Source organism: Corythoichthys intestinalis, chromosome 16, assembly GCF_030265065.1.
Source record: "Corythoichthys intestinalis isolate RoL2023-P3 chromosome 16, ASM3026506v1, whole genome shotgun sequence".
In the NCBI taxonomy this organism is placed as follows: domain Eukaryota; kingdom Metazoa; phylum Chordata; class Actinopteri; order Syngnathiformes; family Syngnathidae; genus Corythoichthys; species Corythoichthys intestinalis.
The window spans coordinates 11083093-11095267 of record NC_080410.1 but is presented as its reverse complement, the minus strand read 5'-3'; the positions used below and the strand labels follow the sequence as shown (position 1 = coordinate 11095267).

The following is a 12175-nucleotide window of genomic DNA, read 5'->3' as shown; positions in this document are numbered from 1 at the left end:
TCCTGGAGTGGCCTAGCCAGTCTCCAGATCTCAACTCCATAGAAAAATCTGTGGAGGGAGTTGAAAGTCTGTGTTGCCCAACGACAGCCCCAAAACATCAATGCTCTACAGGAGATCTGCATGTAGGAATGGGCCAAAATACCAGCAACAGTGTGTGAAAAGCTTGTGAAGAGTTACAAAAAACGTTTGGCCCCCGTTATTGCCAACAAAGGGTACATAACAAAGTATTGAGATTAACTTTTGGTATTGACCAAATACTTATTTTCCACCATGATTTGCAAATAAATTCTTTAAAAATCCAACAATGTGATTTCCTGTCTTTTTTCACCATTCTGTCTCTCATTGTTGAGGTTTACCCATGTTGAGGATTACAGGCCTCTCTAATATTTTACAGCTGGAGAACTTGCACAATTAGTGGTTGACTAAATACTTATTTGCCCGACCGTAATTGTCCCGTTATAATTTGACTCAGAGTCATTAGATTTTGAGGAGCTGCTGCCAGTATTGAGTACCAATCTGATACCTCAACAATGTAGTAAGGGGGGGCACATTCAAATGTAAAATATTGCCATGTAACAGAAATGATCACATTTGCATTATGCTATCGTATGTATCCGCGAAAAAAAATTGCAATCAAGAATTTTTTTTTTTAAATCGTTCAGCCTCACTGTAGACCATAAACACATACTGCACATACTATATAAAACAGTGTAGCATTACAAACCTGGTAAGCAGTATGCCTTAGCTGTCTGTCCATTGCTGCTGCCTGACTGTGGACACTCATTTCATACTGTTTTCTGCTCCCCTGTGAGACAGAAATTAAATCAGGTACTTCACTTTGATCACTACCCCAGAATAATAAGACTTATTTCACTCACTGATATGTAGTCTTTGTCTAGACGGACATTGCTTTCCATCTCCTGAAGAATATCTTCAGTAAACCAACGGAACTAGTGTGACACATACATAGACAGTGAAGGTAAAAGTGAAAAAATATTTTTATTCTTATTTCTTCTTCTTGATTATTTCATTCTATCAAGAACTGTGAAATTGAGATGAGTGACGATATAACTTACCATCCCCTCAAGCTCCAAGGTAAGTCTCTTTTGGCTCTCGGCAATTTGAATCAAAACATCTCCTTGAAGATGAGTACAAAACAATTATATGTAGATTCTATTTTTTTTTTTTTTTACTATTATTATTATTATTCCTGTATATTGAGGGGCTTATAACATAGTGCCTGCTCAACAAATACCTCACAAATGAGGGACATTTTCTAGGACATGTGTATTGAGGCAGTGAAAAAGGTAATTACTTGCATAGATATATTTGTACATGTACATGTATTTCTTTCCCACCTTGTTAATGTATATTGCCCTAACTGTTGTCGCAACATATAGATGAGTACTATACTTAATTAACTCATTTAATGCCATTGATAGTGAGAGACGTCCAATCATGCGTCTCTTTTCATCCTTCTGCTGTGAATTCCAAATGAGTATCACTAGTAGACGTAAAATCCATTTGAACTTAGAAGATGGCAGCGAATGCCTTAACATTTCAAATGGATTGGATGTCTATCGGCGTCATTGGCATCCAATGAGTTAAAATATAATTGAAGGCAATTTTGCACACATACAACTCCAGAACTGCTTTTCTCATAGGTATCTCTTCACATCAATTCGTAAAAAATAAGTAGCTCTCACTTTCTAAAAGATCGGTGACCCCAAACACATAATACAGGTCGATCCCCCCCCCTCCCAAAAAAAATTTTTTTAAAGGCCCCGAACTTGGATAGGTTTAATTTCTTGATTGTTTCCATTTGTTTGTTTGTTTGTTTATTTTTCCAGAATACAATTTTTTTTACAGAACATTTTACATCATATTATACGTAAACTACTTTTAGTTTTAGGGTCACCCTTTATTCATTAAAAATGAAACTAAATAAAAGCAGTGTTATTATCTATGTTAAAACATAAAAAAACACTAGTCCCATTATTACATTTCAAAAATGATTTAATGTTACTTAACAAGACCAAACAGATTGGGTGAACGGTGGTCAGGGCTACATTTCTCACCAATAAGAACCTAATTCATTGATAGACTAAATGATTAATGTAAAATAAATCTGTATTGACTTATACTAACTTTCACACTGCAAATTTTAAGTATAATTTCTTAATATGATAATTTTTCTTAAATCTAGTCCAATAATTTTCTCCATTTTGTTTTGAGTGTTAAACGCTAGTTAATAGGTTAAGCCGACAGATTTTTCCACTTACAGTACTTTTAGTAAAAATGACTATTCGTTCTTATTAAGCCCAAGCATCTATAAAGTCAGTCATTTTTCACCTAAATCAAGTAAAAAATATCAATATACCAATGCCAATATCTATTGTTGAATTAAGAACATTTCTGAGACAAATGTTTTTTTAAGATTAAATATTAGGGCTGTCAAAATTATCGCGTTAACGGGCGTTAATTAATTTTTTTAATTAATCACGTTAAAATATTTGACGCAATTAACGCAGATGCCCCGCTCAGAGAGTTTTAAATGACAGTACACATTGAAACGCTCACTTGTTGTGTTTTATGGAGTTTTGCCGCCCTCTGCTGGCGCTTGGGTGCGACTGATTTTATAGGCATCCATGAGCATTGAGTAAGTCATTATTGACATCAACAATGGCGGGCTACTAGTTTATTTTTTGATTGAAAATTTTACAAATTTTATTAAAACGAAAACATTAAGAGGGGTTTTAATACAAAATTTCTCTAACTTGTACTAACATTTTTCTATTAAGAACTACAAGTCTTTCTATCCATGGATCGCTTTAACAGAATGTTAATAATGTTAATGCCATCTTGTTGATTTATTGTTATAATAAACAAACAGTCCTTATGTACCGTATGTTGAATGTATATATCCATCTTGTGTCTTATCTTTCCATTCCAACAATAATTTACAGAAAAATATGGCATATTTTATAGATGGTTTGAATTGCGATTAATTACGATTAATTAATTTTTAAGCTGTAATTAACTCGATTAAAAATTTTAATCGTTTGACAGCCCTATTAAATATACAAACTTTTTGCTTAAAATAAGTCTGTTAAGCTTTTTGTCAGCTAGCTATTTTTCTTATTTAACGAAATCTGAGTAAAATTTACCTGAAGCACGGGCAGATAATTTCACTAATTTCTAGCAGATTTACACTGAAAACAAGGGAATATCCCCCCCAAGGTTTTAAGGAGGTATGTTTTTGCAGTGCATACTGCATGTATTGGTTCAGGTGATACACCATTCGATTGAAAGGTTTGTTTTAAAAAACTCCTAAAGAAACATTTTGAAAACTTACAGAATATATGTCTGGATTTTATTAGCAAATTTAAATTGGATTATTTGAATACAAATTGCATTAACAACACAAGAAATACAAACTTGTTTATCATCTCTTAAGTATCCAGTAATGCAAAAAAAATAAACATTTGTCTTAATACCACTCAAAATTGTCTGTCTAAATAAATTGAATATAACGGAAAAACTTCTTAGTCAACAAGCTGGTTTGGACTGCTTTAAGACCACATAAATAAAATAAAAATGAAAACTGAGGAGAAGGAGGTAAACCTTGGTTCACTACATTTCTTACAGTTTAATTAATGTTAACAGTACAAAACATCCAGGAGGATATTTCTCTCAAAAACCGCTTCCTCCTTAAGTTCAAGAAATTCGCACAGATTAATGTTATGCTAACTCTGTTGCAGGTCAAACTTTCAGTAGCAAAATTAGTGGTGTGTTCCCCACCTACACAACATTTACGTTTTTACATTACTTACAGTGGCTGCTGTTGGCGAAAAAAAAAATTCTAATATCCCTCATCTGCGAAGGGGGCAGAGGAGGCAGCATGTTGTATATCTTTTGGGGGGGGGGGGGGGGGGTGAATGCTGTTTGTGTGGGGGATCAAGTCATCAGCCAATCAAACATGCGTTTGAGGGGGGAAAATGGACTGGTACATTCACTAAGTGAAAAGGGGTCAATGTAAGACTGAACATAATTAAAGTACCGTAATTCACTTAATAATGGTACTGTCAATTCGATCCTTACGATATATGGGAAGACAATCTAAATTACCTATATAACTGAAGTCATTATATAATGCAAATAAGATTGGTGGGGACAAGTTGAGCATCCTGAAAAGTTGGTAGTGTTATGTCCTTACCGTCCCTATGCAAACCTACGCCCTTGACCTCATGCCAGCATCTGATACCCTACCCTCCTGGATACACGATAAACACACTCACATGTCTTCTGTTGTCATGGACACAAGCAGGTCAAAGGGTTTGATTGTAAAACCATTGGAGACAAAAGCCTTGATATTCTGTAGTACAGCTTTGGTATCACTTGCAATCTGTGACTAGTATGACATTCACGGTTATCTTGGCTACCTATGCTCTTTTGAATCTTCCTCAATAAAACATACAAATAGCCTTTTGCTTTTGGTTTTGCCATTCACTAGTAATGTCATCTAAACCGATGTTTGTAATGTATGCTTTCACTTTACCTATTGAACGTGAGGAGAAGCTGTGGAAGGCCTGCTCGCCCATCTGAGAAAGTGCAGTGAAGTAAGCCTCACTTTTAACAGCCAGAGCTGAATAACATAAATCATGAGAAATGATGAGTGACATGACATGAAATGCAAACGTCAGAAAGTAGACGAGTTAAAGATAAAAACATTGTTGATCTCCCTGTACACTGCAATTTACAACTTCTTAAACAGATTCTTGGATATAGTCAAATAATTTTTCTCCCTCTTGTTTTGAGTGTAAAAAACTAGTAACCAGATTAATGCGTCAGATTATTCCATTTACTATAAGTAAATATTACTATTTGTTCTTATTAAGCCCGTAAATATCAAAGTTGGTAATTGTTCACCTAAAACAAGAAACAAATTGCTTTCAAATAATGTTTTGAACAATATTCTTGAATTAAGTAATTTCTGACAAACAAGCTTTTTTTTTTAAGATTAAATATATTAATCTTATTTTCAGCTAGCTAATTTTTTATTTCAAGAAATCTAAGTGAGTAAAATTCACTTGGATCACTGGCAGATAATTTCACTTATTTCTAGTGGATTTACACTGAAAAAAAGATAATTTAACTAATTTTAAGGTGTGTTTTTGCAGTGTATCTACTGTATGGGCATCAATTCGTCATACTGTGTTGGTTTAGTAATATTAAAATAGTAAATATTTGAATTAACTCTGCATTTGGTTGTGACAGCATTATAGACACCACCACGTTCAAATCTCTTGGCATTCATTGAAGATGATTTAAAAAAAAAAAAAGTCTTGTTTTTTAGACTCGACATTAACCTGTCCAACTCAACTAGTGAAAAAAAAAAAACGTTATTAAGGGCAGTATAAACATACAAATGAGATAACGAGCAAAATCTTTCGATGTTACTGTTTTAAGAATGAACCAAGCCATTAAACTCATGTTAAATACCACTATTTATAGTGCCTCCGGTTAGCCCCAAATTAAGTTCAGATGTCAATTTCCACATATTCGGACATTAAAGGTAGAAAATGTATTTTTAAATGATTAACTTGGTGTCATTTCTTTATAAAACAAAATCTTTGTATTTGAACAGGAGCATGTAAAGTTTTTATATCCACTGTAAACCAGCGTATGTCCCATAAATGTGATTTAGTTTTTCCGTTCTCGGTTCCAAAAAATAAGGCAGATTTCCGCTTTGCTTGGATACAAGCCTGCATTAAACAAACATTAGAGCATTACAATAGTCCCAACAAATGTGGACTTTGGAATGAGGTTTCTTGAAACAGCCGGCTGACGTTATAGTTTGTTTACTTTACAGCACTTATGAACAAAGGAGTGTGAAAGCAACACAAAAGGACAAAAGAAATAAAAGTTTCTAATTATCTTCCCCCCCCCCCCCCCTTTTTCACATTTATTCTTTTTGCCTCTGTCTCACCTTGGAAAGCTCGGACATAACTGTGTCCCAGTGACACAAGATTTTGCAGGCCGGGGTTGAACTCATCCATCAAGCTCTGTTAAAAAAATAAAATAATTAAAAAAATAAAAATAAAACCGGGAAAATGAAACTAGAGACATTAAAAGCAAAATACGCATACGGATTTGTTCATTACCAGTCACATCTAAAATACTTCCTTCATAGGTATATAACAGAATTACTTTCCTTGTATTTTTCAAATTATGCTACCTTCAGCATGCACAATTTGTCACTTACTGAGTAAATCCCCAAGGTTGATCGATGTAGCTGCTCACTGTGCATTGTAGACATGTTAATATCCACCCTTGTGTAACTCTCAATGAAACTCAGTGAGAGCGTCCAGGTCTTAATTCATCCAGGAAACAGAGTTGTACGTACTGGACTGAAAAAACGCAGAAGGCTGCTATGGTTGGTGTTAATAGACTCAGATGTGACTTGAACACTCTGCAGTAAATAATTAAACACAGCCTGGCCATAAAACACAACGGCACATCCTGTAAACCGTGACTTAGTGTTTGCCGTGTGTGCTGAATTTAAAACTGAAATAGGCAATGTGTGTTCATTTATTACAGACCATACCACGGAAGATGGGGTGCTGCAGCACCCCTTGGTTTTTTTTTTTTTTCTTCTTAAAAATAAATCAATGAATAAAACATATTTAAATAATAGCATATTAAATATGTTGAGAAGGCTTTTTTTTTTTTTTTTGTTAGTGAAATGGTCACCACCTAACACCTTGCTTGCTACCAGGTCATGCTGAATAAGGTGCTTTAGGAACGTAAAAGTTAACGGTTGACAGCGATTAGCGATTTTTTTTTTCTTTACAAAAACAGTGAAATTTTCTAAAATTCAATTTGAGGTCGAAAATAAAGATGATTATGATAGTTTATGATTGTGCCCAGCGAGGAAAAGATTTTGATTTAGACTGAGTGTTGTGAAACGTTTAGACTGAGTGTTGTGAAACGTGGGTGTTAAACAGAGGCTTATTGGACCTTTTAGTTATCAAATGTGTTTTTGCATTGCGTCGTCTAGCTGCGGGGATTTGAATTGAAATACTACTTAACAATAACTTTATAATACTTTTATTTCCAATACAAAAACTCCAACACACACTGTAGCTGAAATAGAACGCTGTCTTTGTAGTAGCCCAGTAGTAGTACATAAACTATCCAACATGCGTGTGTTGCCATTTTGCACGCCTTGTATGGAGTAAATGCACGATCATGACAAATTTGGACCAAAACGACTGTTTTTGGATGGAAAAACAAAATAAGATCCTCAGCACCCCCTGCTGTGAGTGACTTCCAGCGCCCTTGGTAAAAATGTTTAAACTATTTGCAAAATCGTGATGATACTTTGAAATTAGTATATAGCTTCACTGTTGTAACAGACCTACAAATAAAATCTGAAAATCACATTGTCTGATTTTTAAAGAATTTATTTGCAAATCATGGTGGAAAATAAGTATTTGGTCAATACCAAAAATTCATATCAATACTTATGTACCCTTTGTTGGCAATAACGGAGGCCAAACGTTTTCTGTAACCCTTCACAAGCTTTTCACACACCGTTGGTGGTATTGAGGCCCATTCCTCCGTGCAGATCTCCTCTAGAGCAGTGATGTTTTGAGGCTGTCGTTGGGCAACACGGACTTTCAACTACCTCCACAGATTTTCTATGGGATTGAGATCTGGAGACTGGCTAGGCCACTCCAGGACTTTGAAATGCTTCTTAGGAAGCCACTCCTTTGTTGCCCCGGCTGTGTGTTTGGGATCATTGTCATGTTGAAAGACCAAGCCACGTCTCATCTTCAATGCCCTTGCTGATGGAAGGAGATTTTCACTCAAAATCTCTTGATACATGGCCCCATTCATTCTTTCCTTTACACAGATCAGTCGTCCTGGTCCCTTTGCAGAAAAACAGCCCCAAAGCATGATGTTTCCACCCCCTTGCTTCACAGTGGGTATGGTGTTCTTCAGATGCAATTCAGTATTCTTTCTCCTCCAAACACGAGAACCTGTGTTTCTACCAAAAAGTTCTATTTTGGTTTCATCTGACCATAACACATTCTCCCAGTCCTCTTCTGGATCATCCAAATGCTCTCTAGCGGACCGTAGACGGGCCTGGACGTGTACTTTCTTCAGCAGGGGGACACTTCTGGCAGTGCAGGATTTGCGTCCCTGGCGGCGCATTGTGTTACTGATAGTAGCCTTTGTTATTGTGGTCCCAGCTCTCTGTAGGTCATTCACTAGGTCCCCCCGTGTGGTTCTGAGATTTTTGCTCACCGTTTTTGTTATCATTTTGACGCCACGGGGTGAGATCTTCCATGGAGCTCCAGATTATCAGGGAGGGAGATTATCAGTGGGCTTGTATGTCTTCCATTTTCTAATAATTGCTCCCACAGTTGATTTCTTTACTCCAAGCGTTTTACCTATTGCAGATTCAGTCTTCCCAGCCTGGTGCAGGTCTACAATTTTGTCTCTTGTGTCCTTCGACAGCTCTTTGGTCTTGGCCATAGTGGAGTTTGGAGTGTGACTGACTGAGTTGTGGACAGGTGTCTTTTATACCGATAATGAGTTAAAACAGGTGCCATTAATACAGGTAAAGAGTGGACTTCGTTAGAAGTTAGACCTCTCTGACAGCCAGAAATCTTGCCTGTTTGTAGGTGACCAAATACTTATTTTCCACTCTAATTTGGAAATGCATTCTTGCAAAATCAAACAATGTGATTTTCTGTTGTTGTTTTTTTCTCAAATTCTGTGTCTCATGGTTGAGGTTTACCAATGATGACAATTACAGGCCTCTCTAATCTTTTCAAGTAGGAGAACTTGCACAACTGGTGGTTGACGAAACACTTTTTTGCCCCACTGTATGATAATCTTACATTAATGCCTTTTTCACCATGTTTTTCTCTTGTAGATGTATTTTACTGCTTTTCTTTTACATCTTGGAAAGGGGACCACAGTACAGATGAAAACTAGCCTTCTGTCTAATTCTGGCTTTTTTAACCATGTGCATTTATGTATGTATTTTATGGATTTCTAACTAATTAAACTAAACCAAACTTATTGTGTTTGCATATATCGTGTCATTTACTCAGACAAATCAGCTGGACAGAAAAGGGTTTTGGGAGAGAGAAAGGAAGAACAGACAGAAGATTAAAAGGAAAAGTAATTAAAGAGAAATCACTGAATATACATGCTACCTAATACAAGTAGCTTTGCAGTCTGCTTTTACTGAGGGGGACACCATGTGTGGTTGGGTGAGTGCGAAAACAATGTTAGTAATGTGTAGTAACAAACTTGTGAGCATTAATCAATCAATCAACATCCTATAATGTGTTCAGTGGCACCTAGTAATGTGTTTGCCTGATTTGCTATAAAATGTGTGAGAAGATGAGCATATCTTTGGACTAGCAATAGCCAGCTGTACAGCTGCTACAAAAAATATATATATACCAGTACCTGTATATAAACAGTATAGATAAAATAATACGTACATTTTAGATTAACTTTAAACATACAGAGACAATTTTTGTGTATTAGTCTAAGAGTTTAAAGACACGGCTATGGTGTGTTGAATATTTCAACAAAAAATCTTACCTCAACCCATATTATTACACTGCATAGACTCATGGCTCTGACGAATCATGATAATAAATCTGCATCAGCACAGCGTTGTGCTGATGAGTATTGATGTGTTCTACTCAAGTGTGTGGAAATGAGAAAGGAAAATGTGGAAGCTTTGATTACCAAATTCATTATTTATCGTTTAATAAATTATAGGCCATGGCAGTAAGAATCAGATAGCAGTTATTGCCTTGTACACTAGATGGCATTGAAAACCCACAGGATACGTGAGAAGAATTTCAAGTCTTTTACAGCCATTGAAGTTGATAGAGGTCCAATCATGTGTATTTTCATCTTTATGCTGTGAATTTAAATCAGTGTATCACTATTTTATCACTAGTAGATGTCCAATCCATTCAAACTAGGAAGATGCCAGCCCTCCCAGTTCAAAAGGATAGGTCTTTTATCACTGTCACCGGCAGCCAACGAGTTAAACAGCATTGTAATTAAAAATGCTTCATCATATCCTTTCATTTCTTTGAAATGTCAGGCTAAAATAAAGTCATCATCAACAATCAAAGAGTTCGGGCAAATTGTCCAGCTCAACTAGTGCTGTGCGATATGGAAAAAAGCGATCATAATATAGGCCATGTGATAAAACTTATATTACATGACAGAATAAACCTTTAATTATTTGTTGAAAAATAGTACATCCATTATGACAGTTTTTACCCATTCAGTTTATTTTTGATAAGACATTAACCTTATCTGCTGCAAATGTTAAATGTATCAATATCTATCTGCTAAAACTTGTGACTAGTGGTTTTGACTATTAAGAATGTTGTATATTAAGTAAGCATAACATCATTAATAAGAAATTAATTAATGTTGTCTGTATGGACTGCAATGTATTGCTATTTTCAATTGTCTTGCCTGCATTACGCACGTAATTGGCTATATATTTAGTCATACTGAGTGGCGATAGGGCCTTTTTAAAGCTGTTTTGTGGTATTACCATGGCATTTGGAATCCCATCAATGAAGTCAGTGCAAATGGGGTGCTATCTGTTGGCCAACATGTGTATTGCATGAAGAGGTGTATTTATGGCGATAATTAAGCATGTAAAATGCTTAAAATACAAGATATAAAAACGTTTTGGCAATATATTACATATTGCACAGCACTAAACTGAACAAAGCATAAAATACAAAGGCAAAAGAGAATGAATTTGATGAAACATTACCATACCTGTAGTCAATAATCAGACAAGTTAAACACAAACATATGATTACCCAAATGTAAATGCTGACTTGGGTAATACGACTGACTAACCGACCTAAGGCCTCTATATTCTTAGATTACCGGTGGTGGGCAGTTACATGAGGTCTGTGTACACACTAAAAGTGCGTATGACACCAAAAAGCATGTTTAGTTCATGTTTCATGTGGTGTTTTATGCTCCTGAATGGAATGGACCGCTTGGATATGTGTAGAAGTGATCGTTTTATTTATTCAATTTTTGCATCCCGCGTCATGAGTAACTTCCGGCTCCAGTCTCGGGTTTAGGACTGCGAATGTGGCGTCACCCGGGTCGGCATCTCACAGTACAGCATTGCTGTATAGCATGCAGATGGACTGCGGATTCAGCTGATATTTTGGATTAATTCGTTTATTTTTCACATCACGTCACCCAAACGGCTGCAGGCTTTTGTAGCTGCACCAGGGAGAGGCGTGTGAGCCTTTTTGGGTTTTAGAAAGTTCCCGTTCACCCCGAGATTGGCCAAGACAAGTGTGCAATAACTGTGGGACCATTGGATTTACGAGGAAGTGAGTAAACATCGTGTTTTGTATAATGTCAAATACTGAGATTTTGGCACACGTTTTAATACAGAGGTGGCTTGCGTTTTGTGGCTGAAAATGCTCCTTGTCCACCGAGAATGCCACTCGGCAGACGACTGGCGGCTTGTCGTACAACCCCCCCCCCCCCCCCCCCCCCCCCCCCCCGCCGGGAGAGTGCTATACTCGACTTTTTGCCCTCTTCGTGTGCCCGGTGTTCTGTCAAATTTTCCACCCCATCAGAAATGGCAACTTGGTGTTAAAATGGCCCTGAATACAGCCATTACAAAGTAAACACTACAAGCTTTCTTTAAATAAAAGAATATTTACTTACTTTTGATCATGGACGGATATGTAGAAAGGTTCTCCTCAGACACATCCTCCTTGTTAGCTGCACACAACAACTGCACGCTGCTCTCTCACTGTTTACGTATTCGCCGTGTAGTTAAGAATTAATTTACGCCATATTCATGTTGACCATGTGGCAGCTATGCGCTCCTCTGACGAAGGCCGGTTTGTCTGGCGGGCATTATCCAGCTGCTTCCCCGCAAACGAGCTCTCCTGCCCACAGCAGGGGAACAACCTGGAAGTTGCTCGCCGTGGGGCGGGTAGCCGATCGGTGAAGACAATCGACAAACCTGCCGAAGTGTAATATAATCCGTGCTAGTTTTGTGTGACTTTTTCTCTTTGAAAAGCGAAAATTAGACTTTGAGACGTCACTCAGTTCGGGTTAGCAGGTCGGC

General features: G+C 36.8%; 1 protein-coding gene across 1 annotated transcript in view; it reads right to left on the bottom strand.

Annotated features, from left to right (window-relative positions):
- Nucleotides 1-6406, bottom strand: part of baiap2l2a (BAR/IMD domain containing adaptor protein 2 like 2a) — a 36800-nt gene extending 30394 nt beyond the window's left edge. The window contains exons 1-6 of the mRNA XM_057817058.1: nucleotides 6266-6406; nucleotides 5990-6065; nucleotides 4559-4645; nucleotides 1077-1138; nucleotides 879-950; nucleotides 725-805 (exon numbers count right to left, since the gene is read on the bottom strand). Coding sequence (XP_057673041.1) covers nucleotides 725-805; nucleotides 879-950; nucleotides 1077-1138; nucleotides 4559-4645; nucleotides 5990-6065; nucleotides 6266-6319 — 432 coding nt within the window. The 5' untranslated portion in view covers nucleotides 6320-6406. The remainder of the gene's footprint in view (nucleotides 1-724; nucleotides 806-878; nucleotides 951-1076; nucleotides 1139-4558; nucleotides 4646-5989; nucleotides 6066-6265) is intronic.
- Between the last annotated feature and the right edge of the window lie 5769 nt (nucleotides 6407-12175).